Source organism: Pelodiscus sinensis, chromosome 12 (genome assembly GCF_052426305.1).
Source record: "Pelodiscus sinensis isolate ZL-2025 chromosome 12, ASM5242630v1, whole genome shotgun sequence".
NCBI classification, from domain to species: domain Eukaryota; kingdom Metazoa; phylum Chordata; order Testudines; family Trionychidae; genus Pelodiscus; species Pelodiscus sinensis.
This window is the reverse complement of record NC_143063.1, coordinates 27107942-27124058: the sequence shown is the minus strand read 5'-3', so window position 1 is coordinate 27124058 and position 16117 is coordinate 27107942. Positions and strand designations below refer to the sequence as shown.

The 16117-nt window shown below is 40.3% G+C and overlaps 1 protein-coding gene across 1 annotated transcript; it reads left to right on the top strand.

Moving 5' to 3' along the window:
* The first annotated feature begins 220 nt into the window (after positions 1 to 220).
* LOC149523734 (uncharacterized) lies at positions 221 to 13445 on the top strand. Its single transcript, XM_089781616.1, is given in 5 exon segments — positions 221 to 1033; positions 1739 to 3208; positions 3662 to 3751; positions 8783 to 8799; positions 13280 to 13445. Coding segments are annotated over 5 exon segments (2556 nt in total).
* The last annotated feature ends 2672 nt before the right edge of the window (positions 13446 to 16117 follow it).

Genomic DNA, 16117 nt, shown 5'->3' with positions numbered 1-16117 from the left:
TGGCTCAGGTCTAATGGTCGTCTTCTTGCTGGCTGAAGCAACAGCTGGATTCGGCGTCTACCTGAGTGACTGAGCAGCCCTCTTTAGGATTGCACTGCTCACCTCCGTAGTAAGAGGAAGGGGCTAGAAAAGGTGCCCTAAACATTGTTTGCTTCACAGAACCCTGGCCAGCTGGAGGGGATCCCATCTCATGCGGTCGAACAATAAAATTTCAAACAAAATGAAAGGTGACACCACTCATTATTGGCACATGGAACGTACGCACGCTTCAAGACACCCTTCAGCAGATCGACCAGAAAGAAGAACAGCCCTGGTCGCCAGAGAGCTCACAAGATTTAACATCGATATTGCGGCACTCTGTGAAACTCGTCTAGCAAATGAAGGTCAGCTCATGGAAACAGGAGGTGGTTACACATTCTTCTGGCGTGGACGCAGCAGTGACGAACGTCGTGAATCTGGAGTTGGCTTTGCGGTTAAGAATCATCTTGTCCGCAAACTTGCCAGTCTTCCCAAGGGCGTGAATGACCGACTCATGACACTGCATCTTCCACTACCGAGAGGAAAGCAAGCCACACTGATCAGTGCTTACGCGCCCACAATGACGAATCCGGATGAAGTAAAGGACAAGTTTTATGAAGATCTCGATGCCCTACTCTCATCCGTGAAAAGCACTGACAGGCTGATTCTACTTGGCGATTTCAATGCGAGAGTAGGATCTGATCACACTGCCTGGGATGGTGTCATTGGAAAAAATGGAATCGGTAAATGTAACAGCAATGGCCTACTATTACTGAAGACATGTGTGGCTCATGATTTGATCATCACCAATACCATCTTCCGCCTGCCCACTCGCAAAAAGATGTCCTGGATGCACCCACGCTCTAAGCACTGGCATCTCATTGATTATGTCATTGTGCGGAGGAAAGACAGACAGTATGTAAGGGTGACCAAGGCCATGCCAAGTGCTGACTGTTGGACTGACCACAGACTTATCATCTCCAAATTAAGCTTTCACATCAAGCCAAAGAGACGTCCGCAGGGAAACAAAGCTGTGATGAAAAAGATCAATGTCGGTAGACTGAGGAACCCCAACACAGCAGCTTTACTAGCAGAAGATCTTGGCAACCAACTTTTAGAGCTGCAATTAGAGGAAAATGCTGAGAAGGACTGGGAATGCTTCCGGGATATTGTGCACTCTTCTGCACTAAAGGTTCTTGGACCCTCACACAGGAAACAGCAGGACTGGTTTGATGAAAACGATGAAGAGATCAAGGCCATACTTGCTGAAAAGCATCGCCTTCACCATGCTCATCAGAATGACCCATCGTCAACAGCTAAGAAAAATGCCTTCAACAACATTCGCAGGATCGTACAGAGCAAGCTTCGCAAGATGCAGGACTCCTGGTTGAGTGCCAAAGCAGATGAAATCCAGAAGTTTTCTGATAGAAACGATGCCAAACGGTTCTACGAAGCCCTTAGATCCTTGTATGGACCTCAGCCCTCAGGGAGTTCCCCTCTACTGGACTCAGATGGTGCAACTCTCATTACTGAGAAGGCTCTGATTTTACAGCGTTGGGCTGAGCACTTCCAATCCGTACTGAACCGCCCATCTTCCATCAATAACGAGGCGATTGTTAGTATGCCCCAGGCGGATATCAACCACAGCCTGGATGTCTCACCATCAGAGACTGAAACCTTACAGGCCATCAGCCAGCTGTTCAGTGGCAGGGCCCCAGGATCTGATGCGATCCCAGTGGAAGTCTATAAGGGTGGTGGTGCAGTGCTTGTCGACAAACTCACTCAGCTGTTCCAGTCCTTCTGGAATCAAGGATCTATTCCTCAGGAACTGAAAGACGCGTCCATCGTACACCTCTACAAGAGGAAAGGAAATCGACAAGTTTGCGATAATCATAGAGGAATATCACTGCTTTCCATCGCAGGTAAGATCCTTGCACGAGTGTTGCTGAATCGTCTGATTGACCACCTGGAACAGGGTTTATTACCCGAGACACAGTGCGGTTTCTGCAAAGAGCATGGCACGGTGGATATGATCTTCGCAGCCCGACAGCTCCAAGAGAAGTGTCAAGAGCAGAATCGTGAACTGTACACCATCTTCGTGGATCTCACCAAGGCTTTTGACACTGTCAGTTGCGAAGGTCTGTGGCGCATCATGTCGAAGTTTGGGTGCCCTGACAGATTCATCTTGATGGTACGTCAGTTCCATGACGGCATGACAGCTCGTGTTCTGGATGATGGAGAAGCTTCAGAGGCCTTTCCCGTCACAAACGGCGTCAAGCAAGGGTATGTGCTGGCACCGAACCTGTTCAGCATAATGTTTTCAGCCATGCTGTCAGACGCCTTTCAGAACAGTTCCTTGGGAATCAGACTGAGATACAGGACCGATGGGAAACTGTTCAACCTGCAAAGACTCCAGGCTGTCACCAGGATAAAGGAGACTGTGCTACGAGATCTCCTTTTTGCTGATGACTGCGCCCTGAATGCTGGATCAGAGCAGGAAATGCAAGCCAGCATGGACAAATTCGCAGCAGCATGCGACAACTTCGGCCTTCTCATCAACACAAAGAAAACTGAAGTGATGCACCAGCCAGCTCCGAAAGCTCAACATCAAGTGCCCACCATCACAGTGAAGGGACAAAAGCTGCAAGCAGTGGACCAATTTACATATCTTGGCAGCACCCTCTCCCGCTCAGTGACAATTGACATCGAGGTCAACTGCAGAGTCGCCAAGGCAAGCTCTGCATTCGGCAGACTGCTGACCAAAGTGTGGGACCGCCATGGAATAAGCCTTGCTACAAAGCTTAAAGTCTATCCCGCAGTAGTGTAAACTACCCTGATGTATGCCAGTGAGACTTGGACTGTATACAGGAGGCACGCTAGGCAATTGAACCACTTCCACACGATTTGCCTCCGCAGACTTCGGAGGATCCGGTGGCAGGATAAGGTGCCAGACACAGAAGTCCTTTCTAGAGCAGGTCTGCTGTCAGTTTACACCCTGCTGATGAAAGCTCAGACACGCTGGGCAGGCCATGTTGCAAGGATGCCAGATCATCGCATCCCTAAACAGCTCTTCTATGGTGAGCTGTTTCAAGGGAAGCGATCGCACGGGGGACAAAAGAAGCGATACAAAGATACGCTTAAAGCCTCTCTCAAGTCCCTGGATATTGACACCACCTCCTTGGAGACCCTGGCACAAGACCGATCAACATGGCACACGCTGATCTACCAAGGCTGTCAAACATCTGAAGCCAGAAGGACAACCATAGCACAAGAGAAGCGAGCACTCCGTAAAGCCAGAATTGCAAAAGCTGCAACAGTGGTGCCCACACATGTCTGCCTGACATGTGGTAGAACATTCCGTGCCCGTATCGGCCTTATCAGCCATTTGCGGACACACCGTGGACAGTCCACAACCCGTTAGATGTCAAGGTCCTCTTCGAATACGATGGACGAACAACAACAATTTATTTAGGAGACTAACTCATGGCTCAGACTAAATTTTGGCCCCTAATTCTGAATCCTGGCTTAATTATTTCGGAGCTTTGAGATCTCAGGAAGTTCTGTTGAAATGAAAGGTACATTTACTACATTATTATGCTTTGTGAATAGAAAAATACTTGCTGGTGTTGGTGTTATCTTCTAGAAATCAAGAGTTGGCTATCTTTGGGGCATGTGGTTAGCATTAAATCCTGTTGAAGAAAGATGTTCAGGTGGTAGTCCTACCAGCAGGGAGGTAAGAGCCCCAGAGGCCGCTGTGCTCTTCGTGACTAGCAGGGAACTCAGAGGTTGAGCAACTGGGCTCCCATCAGAGAGCAGGAAATAGAGAGCCAGAAAGTGGAGGACAGGAGCTGGGAGAGAGAAAATGCTAGCATTTGCAAAATATAAATAATTTAGTCTCTACTTTTTCTCATCTTCTTGCAAGAATCTGACTCAGTGGTTCCCAACCTGTGGTCTGCAGACCCCTGGTGTTCCACAATGATACTGCAGGGGATTCATGGAAAGTTTAAAAATAAGGATCAGGCCCACCACTTCCTATTCTTTTTCCTTTTCTTTTTTTCCTCCCTCTGGGAGGGGAGGTTTGTGAAATTTTAATAGATTGAAAATGGGACCATATGCTCAAAAAGGTTGGGAATCACTGATCTGACTGATCTTTGCAACAGTTGATAAATCACATTTCAGACAAAACGATCTTGAGAACTTGTAGGTACATAATGCATTACCACTTTTTTACCATGATCAGTACTTTTTTTCCTTTCAGTCAATATATTTGTATTAACTTTTCTAAAAAATGTGCTTTCCATATTAAAGGACACATATCTTTCAAACAGATCTAAGCTTATTACAATAACAATATAAGTAGTTACACAAGAAAACTAAACTGAATGAAAGTCTTTCCTATTAAACTAGCAGAGTGAACAGACACACATACTTATTTGTATTTTTCATATATTTTACACATTTGTAACCAAATTAGTGGCAAGGTATCGCCAGTATAAATTTTAAAAAGCTATACACTTACCTCTTAATTACGAATAATGGAATACCATAAGATTTTGCATGTTCCGGTACTCTAATTTGTTACTGTTCTCTGTAACAAATATAGAGCTGATTATAAATTCAGTATTACTTACATATATTAAATTCCTACTACTGTATACTATGTATTGTCTCACTTCACTCATCCTAAATTCAAGGTAAGCAGAATTTGGCCTATGTATTTAGAAAGAAAAATGTAAGCATTATTATTATGGGGGGGGGGGGAGGGGGAGAGGAGGTGGAAGCTAAGGATGTGGGGAGAAAGAAAGGAGGGAATTAGTTAAAATATCCAACAATTTGGCAACCATTGGGATACCCGAAAAATTCACACACTGTTCAGAAATCCTGATAGAGTCAGAGTAAATACATTATTATTTTAAAAATTAATGTTTGTCCTTGTAAATTAAACAGTTCTATCAAGTCAACAAAAATGTTTAACAGTTCTAGTAGACCATCTGTGCAGAGACCACTGATATTTTACAACCTTGAAGTTAAAGGTAAAATCTCAGGCATTACTGCAAATCTGGAGGAAATCATCTCTCTCACTACATATGGCACAAATTTCAACTTCTAATAGTTTAGGAAGAGTTTACAGCAGACCATCCGTACAGTCACACTACTTAAATTTGATGGCATATGGGCCCCATCCTCAAACAGATCTACAGAGATCTGTATTCTTAGTCCTTTGTGGAGTTCCATTGATATCATTGGGTTTCCACATGACTCTAAGGGCTGGCATGTACAGCTATGGCCACAGGATTGACCCTATGCTATTTACCATTCACTTAGTCCTGATCTACATTACACAGGTTGAAGTAAGACAGCTTTTCTCAACCTAATTTGGTCATCTTATATACTACAGCCTTGCTCCCACTGTTGTAAGTGCCTGACTTCACCTATATAGTAACTCCCCCTGCTACTTACTTACTTTTCTCTCTCTCTCTCTCTCTCTCCATTCCTTCCTCCCTCCTTCCCTCCCTCCCTCCCTCCTTCCAAATTGACAAGAAAGTCCTCTAGTCTCCCAGGTGGACTGCTGCTCAATGCCCATACTTCCCTTTCCCACAGACTGCCCATCTCTCCCCTCCCCTCTTCTCCTCCCCCTGCTTTCCTGTGCTTCAGGTCCCCCACTCCCAACTCAGACCCAGGCTGCTCCAGGGTCCCAGGTCCACCCAAGACCATGGAGTTTTCCCTACTCTTTTGGCAGGGAGGCAAGATTTCTGGTGGATGCTCCCCCTCTCAGCAGGGAGGTAAGAGTCCCAGAGGCTGCTGTGCTCCTGGTGGCTAGCAGAGAACTCAAGAGGTTGAGCAGCTGGGTTCCCAGCAGAGAGCAGGAAATAGAGAGCTGGGAAGTGGAGAACAGCCAGTGAGGGGCCAAGTGCTCGTGGGGCATCTAGGATCTGGATAGGGAGCTGAGTGGAGAGGCTGGACTCTCAATTTCCCACACTGCCCCTCTTGGGTCAGAGGAAGTGCTCCTGATGAGGAAGCACACCACTAACTGAAGCAGAATAGTGTGGACATAAACCACTGTAAATGCTGCAGTGTCTGGAATTCAACGTAATAGTTTTTAGTGCACACATTCCCTTATGGTAATATTCACAATGCATAGGAGCCAGCACAAGACCCACTTAAATCTTCAAAATAAGTGCTGCAGAGATGCAAATAAGTTGCTCCATTACAATTTATTTAGGGCTTAAGTGGCATGTAGGCCTCACATCGGTCCTCTTTACAGGGCTGAATTTCCCCCCTGGGAAGAGAAATAGAGAGCAAGCTGATCAAACACATTACTTTGGATTGTAAAAAACTATGGAGGATTGTAATAAACTTCAGTTGGCATAACGGTATGTCGACAGGACAGCATGATAGATAATGGCAAGTAACATTCATCTTGAACATGTTGATAGTAGTGCTCTGGCAAAAAATATCTATAATTCCCCATGCAAATTGATGGACTCATGAGCAAGTGATCTCCTCTTACACATGGGTGTATTTTCACATGGACTGGTTATGTAACCCCCACCCATGTATACCATCATAAATTTGACTAGGTGCAATATGGGGGCATTTTACACACTGAAGAATGAGATATCCTTTATTAATAAATTGGTATACAAGACTTGATGGGCTAACTGTCTTTTCCGTTATGGCAACTCATCTGCTCCTAAAATGTTATCTTAAATTTCCATGGAGCATTTAATCCTGAAGGATTCACAAACATTTTAAATACGTTATGGACTGTATACAGCAGCAGGGTCAAGCATAAAGCCTGCAGGAAACAGAGACAGGATGGAGAAGGAAGAAAAACAAAAAGCAAGAACAGTGAGGGTCTTTTACTCACTGAGCATATGTCTACACTGCAGAGTTTTTCAGAAAAAAGTGTGTGTGGACACAGAAGAGAGTGTTTTTTCAACAGAAGAGGCCTCCAGGAAAAAGTACAGGTGCCCTGGTGGTCACTCAGTCCACAGTGATCACAACTGAAATGAAAGCTAGCATCCAATGAATGTGGACACTATCTTTCAAAAAAGCAGATGGCTTTTTTGTTGCACTTTTGCTGTGTGATGCTCTCTTTCAAAAAATTTTTTCCAGAAGATCTGTTCTGGAAAAGCTTCTTCCGAAAGCAGCTTGCAGTCTAGACATAGCCTCGCCTTTGTGTGATACCAAAAGTGACAATCAGTACTTAAATATGCTAATAACTAAAAGTGTATTTACTGCATAAAAGCTACGTGATTCTAGCCTTGATCTTTCTGCAAACTTCTGATTAACATCAGTGGGCGAACTGCTATGGATTGAGAGTAGTATTCTAGTTCTAAATTTGACAATGTATTCTCCACGGTATGAATTTTTACTCCCATGATAACACTATGGCCAGAAATCTCTTCAACCCACAATGGTAGAAGGATTGGTGGATATATCCAAGGAACTTCACTCAGCAGGTAGTGTTTAAGATAGGAAGTGAAGAATACCATATGCAGCTGAAATTACTGGGGAAATGTTAGGCAGGCACAACATAATGATGCAAATTATTAGATGGTGGTTAAAATGCTCAGAATATATTCTCTCCTCAAGCAAAAACATGCCATGAAATCTTTAAATGGTCAGGAACTCTGATTTTATATATTACCTGAAAGATAGTACTCACAACATAGCATTGATTAAAAATACCATGACAGAACATTTGTTAATTACTGGCTCAGAAAGAAGAGTGATAATTAACAATTCACCAAAAATGCTTCCTTCATTTTCACTTGAAGGGTTCAAATGCTAACCATCCTGGAGACAGTTTAGTTTGCAACAGCTGATAATATCTCAGCCAAAAATCATATGGCTGTGGGCCATAAAGTAAGACGTGAGAAAATGGAGAACCAAGGATATAAATTTTGTGAGCCCACCTGACTAGTCTAGCATAGGAGAGTGCATGTTTCCTGAATCACATGGAACAGACATGTAAAATATCTGTTCCTTGATGTATCTGGCAGATGTGATGCCAGAAATATTTTTCTCCTGATTTATTTTTGTAGCTGTAACTAGTTCACTATACTAAATCTACAACCCTAAACTAATTTTAGGGCCATTTATTTTTATGTCTACAAACAGCAGAATTACCCAAATGTTAAAAGTCCATGTTCATATGCCCAGAAAGAACTGCCAATGTAACTATTATATTTTATATTTTAGTTATCAAACACTGACACTTTGGAAAATTTCTTGAGCAGAGTTTTCATAGAGTTCCAACTTTGACCATTTATTGTGTAAAATGTATTTCAAGCAGATTAGAAATAAATAAAATGGAAATAAATTAAACTTACATCTTGAAACTTGTAACTAATTTCTGCTTATGAAGACAACTGAGTCTCATGCTACAGTCAATGGAGTCAAGTAACACACTATCAAGCTGTCTAGATTTCTTCTTATGTGTTAAATTCCATGTTTTATCTGTCAAAGTGCATAAGTCATCACTCTAAGTCCATAAAGTGGCATCAAATCTGCATCAAATCTGTAGGAGTAATGGATGCCACAGAATCTGGATGAAATATTTTAATGTTCAACTTTTAGCATGTCATTATTCTCATATCAAACTCTTTAACAATAACAATGTTTCTTGCAATGCTAAGTAAGCATGATACGAGTGAAATTACTGTATAGGAGTGCTGGATCTTGCTTTCTAAACTGTTGATTGTACATGAGTACTGTTTATTTTTTAGCTTGCATCATTTCTTTATGTATTCTTTAGGCAGAAGAGCCTTCATGGTAATTTTCCTATGATATATGTATCAACAAAAGATACATTTGGAACAATAATGGAGGCAACCTGAGTATACATGGGAAGAAAGAGGACTTAGGTAGTTGAAGTCATGGCTTGATGGATAATGCCTGGTAACAATGCTAAAACACTGATGTAAATTCTTTGATAGCTCTTAATACACCGCAGAGACTTCATTCCACAAAATGTGTGTTTTAAGGAAGCATATACGTCACCCTTTCTATTGATATCTGATTGTTAATACTAAAATTCCACACATGGATTATGGAGAAAATAGTGACTTACTTCTCATATATTGTCATGCATTATTTGAATTCCCTTACTATATATTAATTGTGATGTGGGTTAAATAATGAGGCAAAATAGACCTTGAATAGTTATAACCCACAGACAATTTCAAACTATGTCTAAAAGTGCTCGTCAACAACTGAAAGATGTTGCTGAAAGTAAGAGAGTTTACCAAACCCCATCAGATGTCATTTCACTGACATATCATTTGTTTAGAAAATTGTCAGCTGGGTATGTATTTTGAGATTAGCTGTTCGGTTGCTTTGGCCAAGAAGACTTTAGTCCTTCTATATACTCAGATCATTCTTAGATTATTTGGTTGAGAATCACATTCTAAGAATCACAAGTAGCCCTTCCACTTCGCCTTCCCTCCCAGGATCTCAGAGTACCTTACAAACATTAATTGCGTAAGCTTCTCTCTATCTCCATGGGGTAGCCAAGAATTGTTACATACATTATATTGGATGTGCAAAGTGAGGCACAAAGTAAATAGCTTCATCAAGGTCATACAGGGGAGTCTATGCCCAGACTAGAAATAGAACCCGAGTATCTTGAATGCCAGTCCTGTGTTTTAAGCACAAGACCACCCTCCTTCCTCTATTAGCATATTGCTTAAGTCTAGCAGTACTGTCAATGTACAGAGGGCAGATGGCTCAGAGAAGGCAACAGTCAATTTTGGGTAGGAAAGCCATTATATGAAATACAGTAGAATAGGGTTTTGAGCAAAAGAAATATTGTCATTTATAACTCACTCAAGGTATTTAGCAAATCATATGGCTGTACTGAATGAATATTCTGACCCTATCATACTTGCTTGCACAATACCTTCTGATTTAGAACTTCAGCTAACAGCTTTTGTTTTTCATTATTTTACTAAAATATAAATGCTGGGCTGTTTACCCAGAGGGGAGAAAACATTCCATTTTCATAAAATAAACTTCAATACATTATTTCATTCTTTCATTAGTCACTTTTGTCACTTCATATTTTGATGCTTTATAATTAAGTTATATGGAGCCCTGAGCATCTACTTCTAATAGAGTGGGTCTCATAAAAGGGTTATCTGGGGTAGCCCTTTTCACATCTGCTTTACATTCTTTAAGCCCAAACCAGAAGTGTTCATAAAGACATATTTTAATATGCTGTAAATACAAGAGAACTGAAGAAACTATGCACAACAGAACCACACTAATTTGCATTGATGAATGAGTATAGATAAATGAGGTTAGTACAGAAGCAAATAATAGACGGAGCCAGTGCTGGTGATGACAAATTTCCCACAGGGCATTGCAGAAAAATCAAGCCATCAAGTGCTCAGTCCCACCATTTAGTGAAGTGCTAATCTATTTACAGATGGGTTGGACACAGACTCAGGGTCTCATGGAGCTAAGCTACAGCAATGGGAGCAGAAAGGGATAAACAGTGAGTAGCAAAAGCTAGTAGATTTTCTCAAGGTCTTCTAGCCCCGTTGAGTCTAACTTGCTACCCAAGAAGAGTTTCTCTTACAAGAACTGATACTTCCCCATACAACCCATGACACTGGGCCCAACAATGGTGCAAATTAAAGACAGACACCAGCTTTCTATTGCTGAGGAAAATATGGGACAATCTTAATTTGATTCTCTCACCTGGGGTCAATGTGATAAGGAACATGAAGAAGATAGCAGCTCCAAGAATTATGGCAAATGAGGTAAATCAGAAGGTTTCCTGTTTTCCTGTTTCTCTTTGATTCCTTTCCTATGCAAAGCTACAGTGGGACCAGTGAGACTCCGGCCTTACTCTTCAACCCTTACAGGACCACCAGTGCCTTTGAAAGCTGATTATCTCTGTCTGGGCTCTTCAGTGACTGCTAGAGATATGTCCAAGGGATGATATATGATCATCATATTTGCACCTGAAGCAAGGTATCACTCCTAATAACCCATCCACATTGCTGCTCTGGATTGCTGCAAACCACCAAATTCATTTTCAGTGGGAGCCTATACATTGCTGTAGTGCCAATAGGCAAAGGTCCCACTGCACCTCACAATTACAGAAGAAGCCAACTTGTTTTTTCAACAGCTGCATTTTACTACTGTAAAGAAAAGTAAACAGAAATGAGTTTTCTACATCAAAATGATCAGATAACAAAACTACTTTGTATATTAGCATCTACATATTTTTCCAATAGATTTAAAATCTGCATTATTTTTAGTATGTTTTATTTTTGTATTTGGATTTTTTGTACACCCCAACATTCTGTAATTTTCCTAGACAATATGGACCAAATTCTCACTCTGGACCAAAATCTCACCTCCAAATGCAAGGCCAAAAGCTGTGATGTAAGCAAAAATCACAAAACAAAGTCTGGTCTTGATCTTGAAATCACTTAAGAAGAGAACTACTCACACATGTAAAACTACACAAGTGTTTAAACATTTACAGATTGGGGACTGACATTTTAATGAATTCAAGAGAATACTTGCAGTTGTAATCTTGCTTCAAAACTATTATCTGTCTTTGTCATAAATAGACAACTATTAGGGAACAGGTAATGATATACATCAACACAGGTAATGATATACATCACATATTAAAATATATGATTTTCTTATTAAAATTATCTAAAAGAACAATAGTCTGGGGACACGGTCAATTTAGGACTTTCTGGAAAGGGATCCAAAATAAAACTCAAGATCAGCCTGACATTTTCCATTCCCCATATCAAATGCATTGGAAGACAAGGGGATTTAGAATCAGAACCAGGAACCTGAAAAAAGCTTATGCTAATCTACAGCTGATTAAATCAAAACTTTAGTACCAAATATTCCTAAGCCTTAGAATTGGGTTTGAAATCTAAAACTTTTGTATTTCAGATCTACCTTTGTTAAAAATACTACCTTTTCTATAACAAGGGACCAAAACACCGAAGCAAGCCTGTTGTAAGATGCAGTTGTTGAGAACATTAAGCTACAAAATACCACTGCCTGTATTTTAAGTGGCATTTTTAGGATTTAGTGTAGCTATTGGAGGACCTCTCCTTCGCTAATATTTGTTGTTGTCTACTATACCGCATTTGATGCATCTAAACCACATACTACATATTTAAAATGGTGAAGGAAAAGATACATTTGTATAATGGTATCCACCATTCTTATACTAGACTTCTGTTTCGACCACTTGTCAATATCACTGATGATCATTTTAGGGATTTTACAGTGCTTAGTTTGTAGTATTTTACAGTGCATCATTCACCACTTCCTTTATTCACTTTACTCATTGTGCCTTCTTGTGCATGCTGAGTCCTTTCTGAGGCCAATCCATTCATTGTAGCCAAGATTGCAAAATTCCTTTCTGCTGGCCATCCACCAACACAGCATGCTAACTTTATGACTGAAACAGAACACTGTGCCTAAACAAGCTCTCCTGATTAGCTACTTCGGTCAACATGAATAATGGATTGCCTTGGTTGAGTCAGGTCTGAACAGGCTGGATAAGACCTCTCCCTGGACCTACATGATGGTCCTTAACCACAGTCCCAATGTAATTTTAAACTTCACTTCATCATACTGATAGGCTACAAGCTACCCTCCTATGAACACAATAAATACAGGGAAATAGATAAACTACTTTGAAAAATACTATGACAATCCTTCCTGGGCATGGAACACATTCCAGTTGGGCCACATTTTACACAAATGAAGCATCTGAAATTGGCTTTCCAGTTGCAAGTGGCTGGGTGGGCAAAACACATAGTTGTAAGCATAGACAGACTGGGGCAGAGAGTTAAGACAGGCTCAGTGTTCTCTGTATGAACCAACCCTCATTTTTAATTTTCTTGGATTTTGAAGATGATAAAGACTGTTTCAATAAACTTCATTGTTATGTCTGGTGTATCAACCCCTTGTTTACCTTAAAACTCCTACGATGAGAACTCAGTTTGCTTTAATTAATTTTGTTTTCATAGCTGACTGACATCAGGTTAAGCAGTTATTGCAAGGTATTACAACAATCTAACCAACAGTTAACAGGTATAGAAGCTCTGATAAGGAATAGTCTGAAACCCACATATGATATAATTCTTTCTGGCAAAGGGAAAAAAAGACAAGTGTAGGACCAATTTATGCATAAATCGGTCACATTTTCACACATAGCCCCAATTATCTAAAAAAGGTTTAACATTATATTTATATTGATAAGCTTAACAATGTTGAACCATGACTCTCGGATGATCTGTTACAATTCACATCCAAAGAGACCAGAAGGAATAATTGGAAACCCTCCAGCATTTCAAGAAATAGAAGCAGCCTTGAAAAAGATGAAAACTGCTGTACAAGGTCTGCCTTTTGCTGAAATTACAACATAAATTCCGAATGAAGGATGGCCAAGAATAATTCAACAATTACAAATTCCCTCTAAAGACAGAAGGAATGCTACAAGATTAGAGAAATTGAGTCATCCCAAATGTCTTCACAGGAAAAAAAAAGACAGTTTAATGACTAGAAGCTGAATGAGACATTTGATAGACTGTTTGATAGACTGATTACGGGGGGGGGGGTGAGGTTTGAGCTAAATAATCTGTTTTTATGTTATGAATATCAACAGTTGGCCATATAAATGGTGAAAATACTTATCAAATAATTATGGAAACCTCTCATGCCAGTCAACACTATTTAAGTTAACCTCAAGATACACTAGACTTTCCTTAACTGACTAGTCCTTTTGACATTTAAATGGCATCTCTAAATGTCTAATTGATTTAACTTATGAGTCAGAACTGTGAGGCCAACAAAAGAAGCGTAAGCATCACAAGTAATCAGTAATCAAACTTCTCTCCTCAATGCTTGCTGATGAGTTTTTAATTCTTTTTATGAACCAGTTTTTTTTCCAAAATCAGGTCTTACTATAAAAAGTAAGAAGCTATACCCAGAGGATTGCCCATAAGCAGCAGTGAAACCAAGGTAAAGTCATATACAGGCTTTTAAAAATGTATTATAAAGGAAGAAAGATAATAACACCACTCATAAATCAATACTGTATCTTAGAACAGACACAAAGTCTGTTTATTTCTGTGCCAAGTTTTGGAAGAAGAGGGTAAAAAGAATAGGCATCAAAGCAAGTCTGCACTGGTTGCAGTGCCTAATAAAGCTGTGTTCCCATTTGTGTTGCAATAGCATTGGCAAATCAAAAATGATGTTTCCAAGAGAATTTGCCAAAGTCACATTTGACATACACATGATTCCAAATTAAAAATGAAAGACCAAAAATTCTAAAAAGTCGCTTAAGTTAGATGACTGAACACATATATAGGCATCTAAAGAAGAGGCTTGATTTAGAGAGGCATACACTGCATATATATATGTAGTTTTAATAATCTATATTTAGATAGACAATTATGAACATTTTGACTCAAGTGTAAACCTAAGCTTAATAGGCCTCGCCTGGGCTCAAAGAAAATCTTTAACAAAATAAGCCATAGAATATTCTAAATACATTCTTATACCACGTCCATCATTAGCATCTTCTATTAGTGTACTAATCAAGATGACTTAAAATCTGTCACAAGTGGTTAGTTTTCTCATCCTCTCCCCAGAGGCAGAAGTATGTGAAACATACTGCCAAGTCTTGGAAGCCCCCAAGAGTCCTGATGGGCTAATAGGGCTTTGTGCAGTGCCCAAGAAATAGAAACACTGCAACTTCTAGCTGATACTTCACTCTTACTTAGCAGGTTTCTTAAGATCCTGCAGCATTACAGGGCAAGGAGGGCTGCAAGATTTGTTCATCTGTAAAAACTAGGTTATGTGTCAAAATCTGCCTTGTGAGCACACAAATAGCCACATTATCCATGGAAACCAGGTAATTCCTTAACACGTCAGTAGTTGGGTGCCTAATTACTCCAATTTGCACAAGCAAATGCCAATTTACTGTAAGATTATAGTGTCATGATTGTTTGTGCATGAAATCTCATAATTGTAGGGCATTCAGCAGAGAATCTCTAAAATGCATTACCAATATTTACTAATGGATGTTTATAACATTTACCCTTTGAGGTATATGAATAAATATTATTGTCCCACTTTAGAGATGGGAAAACCTGAAACAGAAGTTAAAGGATTTATATTGACTCACTGTGATTTTGGGATAGAGACAGGATTAGATTTCAATAGTTCTTAGCTTCCAACCCAATGCTCCCAAAAAGTTAAAACTAGTCTGGAATGCACCAAGAGATTTTAAATAAAAAAGCTTATGTGCTAAAATTGGAAAGGAATAGCTCAGGTGATCTGCTACTGAAGAAGTCTCTCAACAAGTCACTGATATGGCTGTGACCAAAGATAATATCAGATAAACACCACCAACATTGAAGTGTGCTCTGTGGCCCACAGGAAATTAATAGGTGACCTCAGTTATATTTTTTTAAAAATTACCATAAACTTACAAAGAAACTGGATTGCTTAAAACAGAGTGTCTCCCCAATGAAAGGACCCTTGAGCCAGGCTATGGGCATGAAAAAAACATACAGCAGGAAAAATAAAGGCGGTTCTATAAAGTGCCATGATAAGGACAATAAGGACACACATCCGTTTCAGCATCTCAATTTTTCCATGCATCGTATTCACTAACATTCTATAAACTCTACTAAAGTCCCTCACGGCAAAGCTTTATAAGATTTTATAATGACTCCCATCACATGTCTTCAGTAAGTTTGTAGATGAATGAGTCCGAATATACTGACAAGTATCAGAAGGGTAGCCATGTTAGTCTGAATCTGCATAAACCATTATTCTCATCAGCAACTATACACCACACCACAGTAACTCTAACTCAGGAACCAATCCCTGCAACAAACCTTGGTGCCAACTCTGCCCACATATCTATACCAGCAACACCATCACAGGGCCTAACCACATCAGCCACACCATCATGGGCTCATTCACCTGCACATCTACCAATGTAATATATACCATCATGTGCCGGCAATGCCCCTCTAATTAATTTGCAAATTTGACACTATGGCTGTGTCTACACTGGCTTCCCTTT